Source organism: Schistocerca nitens, chromosome 7 (genome assembly GCF_023898315.1).
Source record: "Schistocerca nitens isolate TAMUIC-IGC-003100 chromosome 7, iqSchNite1.1, whole genome shotgun sequence".
Taxonomy (NCBI): Eukaryota; Metazoa; Arthropoda; class Insecta; order Orthoptera; family Acrididae; genus Schistocerca; species Schistocerca nitens.
The window spans coordinates 344482611-344501315 of record NC_064620.1 but is presented as its reverse complement, the minus strand read 5'-3'; the positions used below and the strand labels follow the sequence as shown (position 1 = coordinate 344501315).

At 44.8% G+C, this 18705-nt stretch overlaps 1 protein-coding gene and 1 pseudogene across 2 annotated transcripts in view; both read right to left on the bottom strand.

Moving 5' to 3' along the window:
* Positions 1-18705, bottom strand: part of LOC126194804 (sodium-coupled monocarboxylate transporter 1-like) — a 202557-nt gene that overhangs the window by 74639 nt on the left and 109213 nt on the right. For both annotated transcript variants that reach the window (XM_049933116.1, XM_049933117.1), the window contains exon 9: positions 9345-9453. In XM_049933116.1, coding sequence (XP_049789073.1) covers positions 9345-9453 — 109 coding nt within the window. The remainder of the gene's footprint in view (positions 1-9344; positions 9454-18705) is intronic.
* LOC126197347 (5S ribosomal RNA) lies at positions 2677-2794 on the bottom strand (annotated as a pseudogene).

Genomic DNA, 18705 nt, shown 5'->3' with positions numbered 1-18705 from the left:
CTGCGGTGAACCTCGTCATTTCTTTATAGATCCATCAAATGTTCAACAATCCTCTCTAGTACCACACCTCAAACGCCTTATTTCTCTTCTTTTCCAGTTTCCCCACATTCCATGACTAACTTCCACACAACGCTATGCTCCAAACGCATATTCTCATAAATTTCTTCTTCAGATTAAGACCTATGTTTAATATTGGTAGCTCTATTTTGGCAAGTAATGCCAACTTTATCCGTGACTGTTTTTTTATGTCTTCCTTGTTTCATTCCATTGTGACTTACTTTGCGTCCACGGTAGAAGAGTTCCTTCACTTCGCCTACCGTGTGGTCATTAATTTCAAAGTTAAGTTTATCAATTATTTCATTCCTGCTACTTCTCTTACTTTAGCTTTCTTCGTTTTACCCTCAGTCCATATTCTGTTCTCATTCGACTGTTCATTCTATTAACCATGTCCTGCAATTCCTTCTGACTTTCACTGAGGATAGCAACGTCATCAGTGGAACTTATTGTTCGTATCATTTCACCCCGATTGTAAATCCCGCCACTGCATCTTTCTTTTATGTCCGTGAGTGTTTCTTCAATGTACAGATTACTGGTTTTATCGAAGTAATAATGCCAGTAGACAGGAATCTTGCAAATGCGAAATTTATTGTTTTAAGTCTACAATACAGAATACAAAACTGAATAAAAGTTTCAATAGCTAGAAGTAGCAGCGACAACCGAAAACTGTCGTTATTTGGAAAGTTCAGGGAATAGGCGTAATGGATTCAATGTTTGAATGATGGTGTGATTAGCAAGATGTACAATTTAGTCAGCCACGTAGGAAGTAACGTGATAAGAACCTTAATCGCCATGGATTGTCAGTAGAAAGATGTGCTAAAATCGCTACCAGGGAGTCCAGAGTAGGGAACTGTCTTTTGGAAAGGAGTGCCGATGACAGAGAATAGGCTCGTGATCAAGGATGCATTGAAAGAGCCGTATGGTGTGAAAAGTTTCGGTGATGATACATATATCTTCACAGTGGTTTTAGTTGTATTCACCAAATGAGTACTATGATGATATCTTTGTATTATTCCTAATACCTGCTAGTAATGTCCTGATGTGCGTACACTACATACTATTGATTGGTGGGCGTTCATGAGCTAAATAATAAGTATGTGCAACAACTTTTTGCTATTTTCTCATATATATTCCAAAACGCAAGAAGCTAGGCATCACATATTTCTATGTACATATATGTCGAGAGCATTCTTTCACAGTTTGGGTGATATTAGACGCACGATCAATCAAATAACGGTACTGAAATTAAACTCGCTTTCAAAATTCATCACATAGGTAAACTATTGTAACAGATGAACTATCATTCATAAATAAACACGTTGTCTAATATTGATTCACCAAATACTATTCGGTTTTGGCATAAGGCGTGTCACAGACCAAGGGTAATACACTTACAAAGTATGAGGGACAATGCTCCCATCTCACATCCAGGTTCCCTTAAATTTTCTGTGCTGCTGTTTGTTGCCTCCCACTCCTTTAAGCCGCTACACATTTAGATTAGTGCCATATCACATTTCCTCCTGTTGTGACGGTCTTTGCTTCTGATGGCAGACAGACTCAGTCTCTGTTCATACTGCTCGACTGAAAGACTATCATAATCCCCGCACCGAGTTATCATATACTATGCTTTCTTTTCCCTCGAAATTACTAAGTTTGCACAGGTACCTTGAATCAAGCGTGTGAGTGAAGATTTAGGTTTCTAAAGGCCCGTTATTTTGTAGGACATGATATGGAGTTCTTAAACGGATTTTCTAACTGATTCACAATTTTATTTTTCCCACATCGTAATAAGATCTTCGTGACTAACACATGCTTGTCATCGCAGTTTCAATGCAATATGACTTGAGATGCTGCTGGTCGGACGCATTACTTAACGTTTCTAGCATCACACCAGGTTACACTGAATCAATGAATACCGTGAATTGGTTGATGTGCAGCAAGCTACCAACATTAGTTAGTGTTTTAAGTCTCTGTCACGCTGGTCACACCAGAGTGAGGAGGTGGACTTTCGGTGGGCCGTTAAGGAGCCTATAACAATAACTTCAGAGATTGATATGATTCCCATTAGCATATTTCTTTATCGGTATGCAAACCAGGCTTTTATATAGTTAATACTCGTATTAAGATCCACATAGTTTTTCCACTTGTTCCTGACTGTCACGTGTTTAAAAAAAACGAAAACGCTAACCACCTGGACCATTAAAGACAGCCCTTCGTTGGCAGGACGGAAGATCCTACTTCACATCCTCTGTTAAGGATCAGTATATCTCACAGGAGCGTGTCCGGCCGCTTGACAGTTTGAACCTACCGGCTGTATCAGGAGCTAGGATAGTGACAGCTATTTATGTCGTGGGTCGCAGATAATTTTAGTTTGAGTGCCATCTCACTAGTATCCAACACTTGTGCTAGAAGTAAAAGCACACCGTCTTCAGGCCACAAGTGGTCCATCGGGACCATCCGACCGCCGTGTCATCCTCAGCTGAGGATGTGGATAAGAGGAGCGTGTGGTCAGCACACCGTTCCCCCAGTCGTTATGATGGTTTTCTTTGACCGGAGCCGCTACTATTCGGTCGAGTAGCTCCTCAATTAGATTCATGAGGCTGAATGCACCCCAAAAAATGGCAACAGCGCATGGCGGCTAGGATGGTCACCCATCCAAGTGCCTGCCGCGCCCGACAGCGTTTAACTTCGGTGATCTGACGGGAACCGGTGTACTCAGTGCGGCAAGGCCGTTGCCATGTACTAGACGTAGCAGCTAGAATATTAAATGTAAGACAAATAGAAGCTGGCTATGATGACATTTCTTTTATAGGTTAACTAGACAAGTACCCGGTATTGCCTGGTTATGTGTTTATTCCAATCTTCTATTAGTCTATCTCTTCTTTCCCCCTCTCTCTGTCCATCTCCTTCCCCCTCTCTCTGTCTACCTCCTGCACTGCCCCTATCTCCTACTGCTCCCCTCTCTGTCTATGTACTCCTACTCCTCCCTCTATCTGCTCTTTCTCCCTCCCTCTCCGTTCATCTGCTGCTCCCCCGTCTGTCCATTTGCTCCTTCCGCCTCTGTCGATCCCCTTCTCCCCCACCTAGTCCACTTCCTACTCCTCCTGCTGTCCTCTCTCCTTTCCTCCCTCTTTCCTTTCTCTGTCCATCTCTGCTGTCTCTGTCCACTACCTCCTCTTTCCTTTCTCTGTCTGTTTCCCCTTGCCTTCTCTCTGTCCACCTCCTCCTCCTCCTATCTGCGCCCATCTTCTCTTTCCCCATCTTTGTCTATCCATCTCCTCCTCATCCTTCTCTCTCCATGTCATCACCCCCACTACAGTAGGAGGCTGGTGGTTCTTACCCTCACAGTATTTCTTTCCGGATGGTAAATAATATCTGTACCAAATAAGGCTGAAATCGTTGCAGGGGTTTAGGATGAGTTTTTTACTCGTCGATTTTCTCATCTACTCACGTATTTGTACCAATATTTTCACCTGAACCTCTAGCGAATTTTCTCCTGCACTTTCATTTTCATGTAGTTCAATGTTTATGGCGTCGTATCCCCTGAACTATGTGTTGTACAAAGATATAATTTTGGAGGTACACACAATGGCATACGTGACTACTGTACGCGTAATGTTTTGTGAATAGAGTTTGTAGTAAAGAACTAATAAATTGAAACGTCACGCATAATGCTGCAGTTTTTCACGCCTGTCAGTTTTGACTTTTTATCTCCTGAATTATGTGTCGCACAATGATATAATTTTGCTGGTGTGTACAGTGGTATACGTGAATAGTCTGTAAAATGTGTCGCAAATGCAACTGGTAGTAAAGAAGTAAAAAATTATAACGTCATGTTTCATGCGGAAATTATACTGCATGATAAGCTAGAATACTGTAAGCGATAAACTTTTTTCCTTTCATCATTTTGTGGGGGTTGTCAGCGAGAAAAAGTTTCGTCAGGTTTGATATTACGTGTAAAGTATGTTGCAAGTCCCTAGGTGCTCTTATTCTTAAATAATGGGTAAATAAAGTATGGATATTGGCGCGTCGTGTGCTTTACTGCATTTCGACCTCCGCCACTTTGTTAGCTACGTAGGTCGTTCTTACTCTCACAGGGACCCTATGCTGAGAGTAAGTGAGATGTGTACCAAGTATGGTTGAAATCGGTCCAGTGGTTTAGGGGGAGATGTGGAACATATGTGCCCACACGAATACATACATAATACATACATACATTTTTATAATATTGGTTGATTATTAATACAATACTATCAGGCATTGTGGACCAATGTGGAAACAATAGTTTTAATAATATCCAAAGTAGAAAGATACTTAGGGGCGCAGCTGACAATGGTTATCAGCTTTATTAAAAGTGGTTCTATAAATCATAGATAACAAAGGATCGAATTTTCTAATTTCTGAAATGAGAGTGGCAAATTTAAGGCCACTATTTGTTTGCTATTCTCGTGCAGTAGTATCCACAACTAAAAATCATGAAAATCTATAGTGTACCTTTACAACAACACCCATTTAATTCACAATCGGGATTTTATTGAAAGAACTGGTGATAATCCTGCGATATCGTACTGAGTATTAGATTATTTGAAATACCAGTTTGAAGCACCGAGTTTTGCTCGAAAAACAAACTTAACTCTGATCAGCCGAGATAATGATGGTTCGTGATCTGCCGTTATCACGCCTTTGTTGTATTTCCATATATTGCGCATTATGATTTTACCATCACAAAGAAAAACGCATATGTAATGTTACTACTACTAAAGGATCACAAGATCTACGAATAAATTATTATGATCATTCGCTGTTATGTTGTGTAACCTTCAGAGAATCTGGATACTAAGAAAAGAAGCAGAGAACTTTGTAGCACCAAACGAATTTCACAAAGCCATCTGTTCCCAAACATATTGATTTTTTAAATTTCTTATTTTTCGATAGTAAGACTAAAACCAAAGATACTGTGTATGAGTTTCTATTTGCTTCGACATCCGCCTCTGTCATGGTCTAATCTAAACCGACTTCAATCCACGTAGCAGCAGGAGACAGCATGTTTAGATTGGAATCCGAACAACGGTCGAACACAGTGCTGTTCATTTGGCTTTCTCAGTGGTGAAAGGCGTCGTTTAGTGTGTGAGGTGAGAATCGAACACGAAAGCTTCAGAAACTGTGCGAGAATCAGTCTGCCAGACCACCCTCATCCACAAAAAAGTGTACTATTTTGCAGTGGCCGGCCGCGGTGGTCTCGCGGTTCTAGGCGCTCAGTCCGGAATCGCACGACTGCTACGGTCGCAGGTTCGAATCCTGCCTCGGGCATGGATGTGTGTGCTGTCCTTAGGTTAGTTACGTTTAAGTAGTTCTAAGTTCTAGGGGGTAGCGTCTTTGATTCATAATCAAAACGTCTTCGGTCCCGGGTTCGATCCCCGCCACTGCCTAAATTTTGATAAATAATCAGCATTGACTTCCGGCATAAGAAGTCAGCCTCATTCTGCCAACGGCCTTGTCAAAGAGGGCGGAGGAGCGGATAGAGGTTCAGGGCACTCTCTTGTCCTAGGGGTGGGAAATTGCCCCTAAAGGCGGAAGAATCAGCAATGATCAACGACATGAGGATGCAGAAGGCAATGGAAACCACTGCATTAAAGACACGTAACGTGTATCCACAGGACATGTGGCCTGTATTTAACGAAGTGTCATGATGATCTCTCCATTGGCAAAAGATTCCGGAATAGTCCCCCATTCGGATCTCCGGGAGGGGACTGCCAAGGGGGAGGTTACCATGAGAAAAAGAATGAATAATCAACGAAAGGATAACGTTCTACGAGTCGGGGCGTGGAATGTCAGAAGCTTGAACGTGGTAGGGAAACTAGAAAATCTGAAAAGGGAAATGCAAAGGCTCAATCTAGATATAGTAGGGGTCAGTGAAGTGAAGTGGAAGGAAGACAAGGATTTCTGGTCAGATGAGTATCGGGTAATATCAACAGCAGCAGAAAATGGTATGACAGGTGTAGGATTCGTTATGAATAGGAAGGTAGGGCAGAGGGTGTGTTACTGCGAACAGTTCAGTGACCGGGTTGTTCTAATCAGAATCGACAGCAGACCAACACCGACAACGATAGTTCAGGTATACATGCCGACGTCGCAAGCTAAACAGATAGAGAAAGTGTATGAGGATATTGAAAGGGCAATGCAGTATGTAAAGTGGGACGAAAATCTAATAGTCATGGGCGACTGGAATGCAGTTGTAGGGGAAGGAGTAGAAGAAAAGGTTACAGGAGAATATGGGCTTGGGATAAGGAATGAAAGAGGAGAAAGACTAATTGAGTTCTGTAACAAGTTTCAGCTAGTAATAGCAAATACCCTGTTCAAGAATCACAAGAGCAGGAGGTATACTTGGAAAAGGCCGGGAGATACGGGAAGATTTCAATTAGATTACATCATGGTCAGACAGAGATTCCGAAATCAGATAATGGATTGTAAGGCGTACCCAGGAGCAGATATAGACTCAGATCACAATATGGTAGTGATGAAGAGTAGGCTGAAGTTCAAGACATTAGTCAGGAAGAATCAATGCGCAAAGAAGTGGGATACGGAAGTACTAAGGAATGACGAGATACGTTTGAAGTTCTCTAACGCTATAGATACAGCAATAAGGAATAGCGCAGTAGGCAGTACAGTTGAAGAGGAATGATCTAAAAAGGGCCATCACAGAAGTTGGGAAGGAAAACATAGGTACAAATAAGGTAGCTGCGAAGAAACCATGGGTAACAGAAGAAATACTTCAGTTGATTGATGAAAGGAAGAAGTACAAACATGTTCCGGGAAAATCAGGAATACAGAAATACAAGTCGCTGAGGAATGAAATAAATAGGAAGTGCAGGGAAGCTAAGACGAAATGGCTGCAGGAAAAATGTGAAGACATCGAAAAAGATATGATTGTCGGAAGGACAGACTCAGCATACAGGAAAGTCGAAACAAACTTTGGTGACATTAAAAGCAACGGTGGTAACATTAAGAGTGCAACGGGAATTCCACTGTTAAATGCAGAGGAGAGAGCGGATAGGTGGACAGAATACATTGAAAGCTTCTATGAGGGTGAAGATTTAGAAGAGATAGGGGATCCAGTATTAGAATCGGAATTTAAAAGAGCTTTGGAGGAGTTACGGTCAAATAAGGCAGAAGTGATAGATAACATTCCATCAGAATTTCTAAAATCATTGGGGGAAGTGGCAACAAAACGACTATTCACGTTGGTGTGTAGAATATATGAGTCTGGCGACATACCATCTGACTTTCGGAAAAGCATCATCCACACAATTCCGAAGGCGGCAAGAGCTGACAAGTGCGAGAATTATCGCACAATCAGCTTAACAGCTCATGCATCGAAGCTGATTACAAGAATAATATACAGAAGAATGGAAAAGAAAATTGAGAATGCGCTAGGTGACGATCAGTTTGGCTTTAGGAAAAGTAAAGGGACGAGAGAGCCAATTCTGACGTTACGGCTAATAATGGAAGCAAGGCTAAAGAAAAATCGGGACACCTTCAAAGGATCTGTCGACCTGGAAAAAGCGTTCGACAATATAAAATGGTGCAAGCTGTTCGAGATTCTGAAAAAAGTAGGGGTAAGCTATAGGGAGAGACGGGTCATATACAATATGTACAACAACCAAGAGGGAATAATAAGAGTGGACGATCAAGAATTAAGTGCTCGTATTAAGAAGGGTGTAAGACAAGGCTGTAGCCTTTCGCCCCTACTCTTCAATCTGTACATCGAGGAAGCAATGATGGAAATAAAAGAAAGGTTCAGGAGTGGAATTAAAATACAAAGTGAGAGGATATCAATGATACGATTCACTGATGACATTGCTATCCTGAGTGAATGTGAAGAAGAATTAAATGGTCTGCTGAACGGAATGAACAGTCTAATGAGTACACAGTACGGTTTGAGAGTAAATCGGAGAAAGACGAAGGTAATGAGAAGTTCTAGAAATGAGAACAGCGAGAAACTTAACATCAGGATTGATGGTCACGAAGTCAATGAAGTTAAGGAATTCTGCTACCTAGGCAATAAAATAACCAATGACGGACGGAGCAAGGAGGACATGAAAAGCAAACTCGCTATGGCAAAAAAGGCATTTCTGGCCAAGAGAAGTCTACTAATATCAAATACCGGCCTTAATTTGAGGAAGAAATTTCTGAGGATGTACGTCTGAAGTACAGCATTGTATGGTAGTGAAACATGGACTGTGGGAAAACCGGAACTGAAGAGAATCGAAGCATTTGAGATGTGGTGCTATAGACGAATGTTGAAAATTAGGTGGACTGATAAGGTAAGGAATGAGGAGGTTCTACGCAGAATCGGAGCGGAAAGGAATATGTGGAAAACACTGATAAGGAGAAGGGACAGGATGATAGGACATGTGCTAACACATGAGGGAATGACTTCCATGGTACTAGAGGGAGCTGTAGAGGGCAAAAACTGTAGAGGAAGACAGAGATTGGAATACGTGAAGCAAATAATTGAGGACGTAGGTTGCAAGTGCTACTCTGAGATGAAGAGGTTAGCACAGGAAAGGAACTCGTGGCGGGCCGCATCAAACCAGTCAGCAGACTGATGACCAAAAAAAAAGTTCTATGGGACTGATGACAGATGTTAAGTCCCATAGTGCTCAGAGCCATTTGAACCATTTTGCAGTGTTGCGGTTTACGGTGTACTACGCGGTGTCCTTCAGACAGGCATGCAGAACTGTAGGAACAGACACTGCTACGATCTACACCTGTGTGAAAAAAATAGGATTAGACTTCAGCAGTAAGTAACATATGAAAATTTGTGCCGGCTCGGACTTGGAACCGGATATCCGGCTTTACCTTAACAACTTCGGCTATTCGAGCACGCCTCCCGAACCGACCGAACCCCCCATATGTCTCCTTGTGTCTACGTGCCGTACACGTACAGTTGCTCCTATTCCCGCACAGGGAGAAACTTGTTTATTACTGTTGCGGCCTATCACCGTATGCAATACTATTTTGAAGTGTCTGTGTTTTACAGTGTACTATGCAATGTCCTTCAGACATACATGTATTGTTTGGAGGAACAGACACGGCTACAATCTACAGCTGTATGAAACAGAAGAAGTGTGTTAGCAATTTCGAATACGATTAGACTTCAGCGGCACAGTTTATTGGTGACATATTAAAATTTGTACCAAATTGGGACTCGAACCCGGATTCCCCGCTTGCCATGTGAAAAAAATGCATAAATAAAGGAACAGAAGCAGATCTGTTGTTCATACCTTGGTGGTGAGTGGGTCGCAGTCGTAGTACCTGGCGAAGATGAGGAGACCGCTGTATGTGCTTAGGAGGACCAGGCTCATGACTCCCACGGTGAAGACGGACAGAGCTCTGAAAGGAAAGCAACTAACGAAAGTAGCTCAAACTCTAAACCAGATATTCAAGATTATATAACACGAGACGAAATGTTTTAGCATCCCAGCTGGACACAAACTGATCGAATGTCCGCCCAGTCACTATGACAGTACCGCTCCTTTACTGGCTGGTCGGAACCGAGCTGTGCTTGTAAGACACAATACGATCTGGTGCTGCTTACTCGTGAGTTTACCTCATCTGTGTTTACGTTGTTACTTCTTTTACGTCCACTGTATTACCTACTGGACCTCGAGCTAGATTTTAGAAAACCTTACTTCCAGATACTAGCCATTAGTGTGAGAACTATTAAATGGGTCCATAACTGTGGTTACTCGTCGTTTGCGCTAACGAGCACTGTCCATGAAAGCCTTTCGTTGCAGTCAATTTGCCTTCTCATTAATTCTTTTCTGTTCATAAACGATGCCAAGATCAAGCCGGCCAACTGGGAGTAGGACTCGCGGTCTGAGGGTTCTGTACAAACTTAATTATGTATATGTGAAGTTCATCTATCCCAGGACTCGAGAATCACAACGATATTTGTCTGATATCGATATTGATACTGGCAAGATATAGGTCCCATGAACTCCAAGACATCAAGAGTGTTTTAAGTTTAATTTTTTGGCGTAATTTCGTATTTACTATTGTAATTTTTGATAGTTCAGCCAATTGACCACGAAATATTTATAAATTGTATACGAAAATTTCCTCGTAAACAGTCTACTATTAAGAAATCCTTTATCAAGATCTGTACTTTCAAAAGGAGCGAGCAGGGGACTACCGATTTGTGTGTAGAGAGGAAATATTCAATAAAAAAATTATATTTACTTACTAAAACATGGATACAACTTATATTTTATGTTTGCTTGAAGTAATATTTCGCTTTTGACGGATGATTAATACAATGTATGTTCTAATGACAAAATGATTTTTTAATTTGATACAGTTAAAATTTAATATTTTTCGGTATTATTTCCGTTATTTGTACCGTAAAACTTTGCTGCCTGCCAAATTTCATGATGCTACGTCAAGGGGGAGTACCCTCTAGGCTTTGACATGTGAGTTTGCGAACATGTGACATAAATGGCCGTATATTTTGGTCGCATTGGCTTTGTAGCTTAAATACTTTACGCCGTGGAGGAAGAGTAGACCTTAGTATGTGACATAAATTAGAACTTGATACATCTACCTGTTACTGGAAAAAATTGGCCTTAACAGGCGACAGACAAAGAGACGGGTAACAAATGGCAAAAACATTTTTTTGTCTTATAATTATAAATATACAATTTTCGAATTTCATCCATTACTTTTACTGCGAAACCTTGCTTCTTGCCAAATTTCATAATTCTGATGGAAGTACCCTATGGCTTTCGATGAGGGAGTTCGCGAGTATCAAAATATGTAACATAAATGGCCGTATCTTTTGACTGAATTTACCTATAAGCTTAAATTTCTAACTCCGCCAAAGGTCCGTAGACCTTAGTATCCTGCACAATTTTCAACTTTATACATCGACTCGTTCAAAAAAAAAAAGGGAATCTCTTATAGTCGGAGAGACAGACAGCCGCACTACAATGTAATCCTTTGAGAGCACCATTTTTACCGACTGAGGGTAACGAGCAGATTAAGGTATATTTGTACACACAGACAGCAGATCAATTACTTTCTAAGCTTATTGTTTACTATGAAAAAATTGCTGTTAAGTGACTCATTGGAATTAAAGGTTAATGAAGGCCCGCCAGATTAGCCGAGAGTGCTAATGCGCTGCTTCCTGGACTCAGGTAGGCGCGCTGGCCCCGGATTGAACCCGTCCGGTGGATTAACGACGAGTCGGTGTGCCGGCCAGCCTGTATGTAGTTTTTAGGCGGTTTTCCACATCCCACTAGGTGAATACCGAGCCGATCCTCACGTCCAGCCTCAGTTACACGACTCGCAGATATTTGAAAAACGCTCGCCCTATTTCATGGCTTACACTAGACGCAGACAGCAGGGATACACTAAGTTCCATCTCGAGGGGGTGCGGGGTGGTGACAGGATGGGCATCCAGCCACCCTCTGACGCTAACATTGCCAAATCCTTAGTATCAAGGCGGACCCCACATTGAAGTGGGATGAAAGCACTAAGAAAATGATGACTGTCAGGTTAACGAACATTTAATGAACAATACCATACTTATTAAGTATGGTGCAAACCTAAGCACTCGAGAGATGCGCGGCTATGAGTCCATAGGTTATTACATGGTTTTCACATGAAAAAAATTACTCACCTACGCCTAGAGTACGCAGCAGCAGCAGAGTCCTGGCGATGCAGTAAAATAAAGTTAGCTTTGAGCTCCATTTTCGTAACTGCTTTTCCATATCACCCTTAGTGCGCAAATCACACGAGACCTTGGACAAGAGCAGGCTGTTTGACCGAGTTACTGCAATCGCTAGCTCTATTCCGTTAATAACGACGACATTAAAATAGAACTCTGCAATACCGTCCAGTCGCATTGTTGTAACCGCCTGTCAAAAGCCTGATTAACCAACTGTGGTGTCACTGGCAGACACCACACTTGCTAGGTGGTAGCCTTTAAATCGGCCGCGGTCCGTTAGTATACGTCGGACCCGCGTGTCGCCACTATCAGTGATTGCAGACCGAGTGCTGCCACACGGCAGGTCTAGAGAGACTTCCTAGCACTCGCCCCAGTTGTGCAACCGACTTTGCTAGCGATGGTTCACTGACAAAATATGCTCTCATTTGCCGAGACGATAGTTTAGCATAGCCTTCAGCTACGTCATTTGCTACGACCTAGGAAGGCGCCATTATCAGTTACTATTGATATTGTGAATTATGTACCGTCCAGACCGACGTTCACCATTAATGGATTAAAGTTAAGTATTCCACCAGCTACGTCCTTTTTTCTACATTCTAATTTCCTTGTCCTGTTCCAGACCTCACGCCAGCCTGCGTGAGCTAAAACGTGTGCCTTTCGACCTCCTCTTGTAACATGGTGTTGGCTCTCCTGCCAAACAAAACATTGGCGACGAGGCAAATCCGCGTTCTTATCGATATTGCTTTGACTTACTTGTGTAATGGCTTCGCCACAATCTCCAGATGTACTGTCCGAATTTCATCGCTTACAGAATCAGCAGACGCAGGCCTTACTGGATGCCCTTGGACAGCTCATCCAGGGTCAACGGGCAATGCGAAACGATGCGGCAGCCGCCGCTCCACCGCTAATGCAGCCACAACACGCTGTTCACCAACTTTTCGACCTTTTGATGCTGCACTGGAAAGCTGGACGGAGTGGTCACGCCAATTTGGATTCCATCTCGCCACCTACAGAATTCAAGGTAACGAGCGGCAGCCTTTTTGGTTATCATCGGTCGGCATACAAACGTACCATGTGATAGTCAAATTATTTCCCTGACGCGACGTAGCAACTCTGTCCTACGACGAAATTTTGTCTGCATTAGATGCATATTTCAAAGAATCAGTCAATGTAGTTGCGAAAAGGTATACCTTCTTTCGTACAAAATGTACGGCAGGTCAGACTAATCGGGAGTGGGTTGCAACCTTGCAAGGCCTTACTAGGGATTGTGCTTTTAAGTGTCAATGTGGACTCCCTTATTCAGATACTATGGTACGTGATGCAATTGCACAGAATGTTTCTGATGTTCGTATAAGGTAACAGATTTTGAAACTAGTCAGTCCCTCCCTTCAACAAGTGATGGACATATTGGATCGGCAGGACACACTTGACTTTGCTCAGGGATCATTTGAAACTTCACCAGCCGTGTGTCAGGTTAACCGGCCTGCCGGGCGAGCTGCACGGAGCAGTAAACAGCCCTCACGCCCAGCCGCGCCGCTGCCGCCAGGGTCTCAGCCACGTGTGCCGCGCAGGCAAGCAAATGCAGTGCTAAAATCATGCCCGCAGTGTGCTACTAGACATTCGCGTGAGAATTGCCCGTCACGCCAGGCTATTTGATTTTTCTGTAATAAAAAAGTACATGTTCAGAGTGGTTACCAGAAAAAGCTCAGATCGGAAACTCACAACCATTCCAGGCCCTTCGCTTCGCGCCGAATTCGAACCAAGGATACTCAGGCTCGTGAAACTTCGCCTATGGCAATTCATGTAGTTCATTCCACTCCGCTCAGTGCCACTCTCTCTAACAGTGACTGTGTTCGTCCCACAAATAGTGTGCGTCGACATTGCCGGAAATCCCGTCAAGTCGCAAGTGATTATGTGCCAGTGTCAGTTCACGTTGCACGAGACAGTCGCTCTTGATGTCAGCAGGACAATAAACTTTTTGTAGACTCGGACATTAATGGCAAAGTGATACCATTCCAGCTCGATACCGGAGCTGCAGTTTCACTGATCAATCAAGACATTTAAAAACTGCTGGGCACACCTCCGTTGCGTGCCGCAAATGTTAAACTAACTAGCTATTCAGGTCAAGACATCCCTGTGTTAGGAGAGTGCAGCCTTCTTGAAACATACAAAGGACAAACAAAACTTGTGTCATTTTACGTCCTTCGTTCTTCTTCTGCAGTGAACCTGTTTGGTTTCAATTTATTTCTGTTGTTTAACTTGTCTATAGTAAATCAGGTCCTATCAGTGAACCAGACTGTGCCTTCAGACAGTGTTTCGCGTCTATGTGAAGAATTTGCAGACATTTTTGCACCGGGCCTTGGTTGCGCTACGAACTATAAAGCACATTTGGAACTGAAAGTAAATGCGCAACCGAAATTTTTCAGAGCGCGCAATGTTCCGCACGCATTGCGTGATGAGGTCGCAAAAACATTACATGATTTGGAATCTCAAGGTGTAATTGAACGTGTGCATGCTTGTCTCTCTGGGCATCACCCTTAGTAATTTTGCCAAAACCTTCCGGAAAATTGAGCCTTTGTGTGGACTTCAAGGCAACAGTGAATCTGCAACTAGTGATTGCAACTTTTCCTTCACCCCGCCCAGAAGATCTTTTTGACAAACTGTGCCCGGGTAAATATTTTTCGAAGTTGGACCTAGCAGATGCGTACTTGCAAATACCGGTGGACGAAGAATCCCAGCACGTTTTGGTGGTTAACACGCATCTTGGTTTGTATAGATTCAAAAGACTGCCATTTTGGTGTGCATCCGCCCCTGCATTGTTTCAGCAATATCTGCAAACTGTTTGTGCATCGGTCCCTACTGCAGCAAACTATCTGGACGATATTGTGATCTCCGGAAAGACGGAAGAAGAACATTTAGCCAATCTCAGAACATTATTTCAGGTCTTGCGATAAAATGGTCTTCGCTTGCGGAAGGACAAATGTGTGTTTTTTGCTCGTGACTTGCCCTACCTGGGACATGTACTCAATGCCCAAGGCATACATCCTAGTCCCGAGCACCTCCGTGCTATACAAGACTTGCCTTCGCCGCAGAATCTGAAGCAGCTACAGAGTGTGCTGGGAAAAATCAACTATTATCATAAATATGTGCCGCATGCCTCTTCCACTTCAGCTGCGCTTCATCGCTTATGCAGTAAAGGTGTTCCGTTCGTCTGCACGACGGAATGCGAACGCGTCTTTCGCCAGTTGAAATCGGCGTTGCTTTCCAATACTTGCCTTACGCCATTCGATCCCCAGAAGCCCCTTTTGTTGATGGTGGATGCATCGGATTTCGGTATCGGTGCTGTGCTTGCGCACAAACATCGCACGATCGCCCTATTGCCTTTGCGCCCAACTTGCTCTCATCTGCGCAAAGAAATTATTCACAGATCGAGAAAGAAGCATTGGCTCTCGTATTTGGTGTTACAAAGTTTCATGATTTCTTGTATGGTCGTCACTTTACCATAATCACAGACCACAAACCTTTGACATCACTTTTTCATGAGAACAAGCCTGTACCTCCACGTACAGCGCAGAAATTCATTCGCTGATCTATTTTCCTCTCGCAGTACCACTACGATATCTTGTATCGGTCCACTGCTTAAGCACGGAAACGCCGATGCGTTGTCCCGTTTGCCTGTTGCTGAGGATAGAGCATTCGATTCCTTCGAACTTGCTTGCATGTTCATTCATTCGGAAACCGATGACGTGGTCGAATCGTTTCCGATTGATTTTCGTCGCGTAGCTACTACCACAGCTGCAGACCCTGCCCTTTCTACCGTTCTGCGTTTTGTTGCTACGCAATGGCCCTTGTCAAAGTCACGGATCGGGGACCCGTTGGTTCGCCGATTTTTTGCTCACAAGGAGAGACTTTTTGTTCGACGTGGTGTTTTGCTATTGCGTTCTGATAATGATCAGTCCAGGGTCGTGGTACCACGTTTGTTACAGTCCTCTGTCTTACAGCTTCTCCACCAAGGACATTGGGGTATAGTGAGAACGAAACAACTTGCTCGTCAGCACTGTACTTGGTTCGGAATCGATGCCGCGATTACGAATATGTGCTCTTCTTGCATGGTGTGTGCCGAGCAACAATCAGCCACACCGCGGAAATTCTTTGCATGGCCAAAAGCCACTTCCCCTTGGCAACGCTTACACATCGATTTTGCTGGTCCATTCTGGAATGCTCGATGGTTGGTTGTGGTAGATTCATTCAGTAATTTTCCTTTTGTTGTCCGGATGTCTTCCACGACGTCATCTGCCACCATCTGCTATCTTTTGCATTGAAGGTCTTCCACAGACTATTGTTTCCGACAATGTCCCACAATTCATGTCCGCAGAATTTCAGTCATTCTGCAAGGCCAATGCTATTCATCTGACGTCCGCGCCGTTTTCGCCACAGTCAAACGGTGCCGCTGAACGATTGGTCAGGACTTTCAAGTTACAGATGTTGAAGTTGAAAGAGTCGCATTCTCGGGAGGAAGCGTTATTGCTCTTTTTGTCCTCGTATCGCTCTCAGCCCCGAGATGGTCGCTCGCCAGCTGAGTTGCTCCGCGGTCGCCCTCATCGAACCTTGATGTCTTTGTTACATCCGCCGCATCAGGTTCCTGTGCAGCGGCAGACACCTGCAGTTGCTCCAGCCGACGTTGTCTACTATCGTCACTACCGAGGTTCACGGCGTTGGCTCGCAGGGCGCATTCTTCGCTGCCTCGGACGCGCTATGTATCTGGTTTTGGGGGCCTCTGGTGAGGTGCGCCGGCTTCTCAGCCAGCTGCGCCTCTGTCGTCGCATGGGATCTGCCGCTCGCCGTCTGCTTTCAGCGACGGTGCCGTCCGGTCAGCGCCCTGGGGACCCAGCTACTGGCTCGCCTCAGCCCCAGGTGTTACCAACGCTGCCTTCCATTTTGCCCCATGGCGACGCTCCGCCGCCACCGTCGCCGCCGGCGACGCCCGCAGTGGATGCGTCGCTGCAACGGCCGGGCGCCTCCCTGGGTCACGCGCTGCCGATCTCTTCCCGTGACCGGATGTCCTCCGACTTGGAACTCTTGCCCGCTCCGGACCATATGTCGTTTTCGCCCGTCGGGTGCCCCGACCCGATGGAGGTCGACCCTTCGGCCCCTCCTGTCTCTCTGCGGGCGCATACACCGCATGTTGGCGTGCACCCTGGAGCAGGTGTTCAGGCGTTTCCTAGCTCCCCGCGGTCCGAATGGCAGGGTGCGGGTGGCACAGCCTCGCCTGTTTTTAGGCTCCCCACCTCGTCGCATACGTCAACATGGGGTCCTCCCCACGGCGGGTGGAAGCCTTATAACACAACCATACGCCGATTTGCGGGGGAGGAATGTGGTTTCACCGCCAGACACCACACTTGCTAGGTGGTAGCCTTTAAATCGGCCGCGGTCCGTTAGTATACGTCGGACCCGCGTGTCGCCACTATCAGTGATTGCAGACCGAGCGCCGCCACACGGCAGGTCTAGAGAGACTTCCTAGCACTCGCCCCAGTTGTACAACCGACTTTGCTAGCGATGGTTCACTGACAAAATACGCTCTCATTTGCCGAGACGATAGTTTAGCATAGCCTTCAGCTACGTCATTTGCTACGACCTAGGAAGGCGCCATTATCAGTTACTATTGATATTGTGAATTATGTACCGTCCAGACCGACGTTCACCATTAATGGATTAAAGTTAAGTATTCCACCAGCTACGTCCTTTTTTCTAAATTCTAATTTCCTTGTCCTGTTCCAGACCTCACGCCAGCCTGCGTGAGCTAAAACGCGTGCCTTTCGGCCTCCTCTAGTAACACGGTGTTGGCTCTCCTGCCAACCAAAACACCAACTTTTGCAATGATGACTGCTGTGAGATGTGCAGCAAGAGAGTAAGTGAAGTTCAGAGGCAACTATTTTATCTTGAACGGTATACTTTAACCACGGCAGCATCCGAACAGTTTACAATCTTAGCCATTTCGGAAATGCTTCCACCCTCGGCCCGAAAGCCAATGATTGTGCCTCTTTGTACGTCACGTAACTCGCTATGTTTCCTCATATGATAACGACTTCAGCATATTCTGTGTCCACCCGACACACTTTATATACCCTCCACTGTTGCATCAAACAAAAGCGGTGGTCTCATTAATGTGTCTGGACCTGTGAAGGGATTGTTTAATCCTAACAGGAACAGCAAGTGTGGCAGGTCGATATTATTCAATGTACAGAAATTGATTCTTATCTGATTTTATATCAGTTGAACACTGCCACAGTTAGCACGATACTTCAATCTGAATTTTATTTGTAACAAGCCCGTCCAGCTAGCCGCACGGTCTAACGCGCTGCTTCACGAGCGGGAAGGCGGGGCGGTCCCCGGCACGAACACGCCCGGAGGATTAGTGTGCCGGCCAGTCTGTCGGTGGTTTTTGAGGCGGTTTTCCATCTGCCTCGGCGAACGTGGGCTGGTTCCCCTTATTCCGTCTCAGTTACACTTTGTCGGCGATTGCTGCACAAACACTGTCTCCATGTACCCATACACCATACTCTACCGCTCAAACATTTGGGGCTGCACGGCTACACTCCTCTGGTATGAGATGTTCCCTATTCCCCGCGGGAGAGGGGGGGGGGGTGTCCACTGAGGGGGCCGAGCCGCACAATAGGCCTGGGTTCGGTGTTGGACGGCGGTGGGGTGAGTGGACTTCTGTAGCCTGAAGGCGGGGTTGTGAACCACTGGGGGCTACGGCAGGGACGAATCCTCTGCGTCGTTTCTAGGTCCCTGGTTCAATACACAATATTTATAACGGATTGAGATGGCCAGTTCTTTGAATTTTTGCGAACTTGTTGCATGTGGGCGTGACGTGTAGGAAAAAAATCCTTATTTTCGAGTATTCTAACAAATCC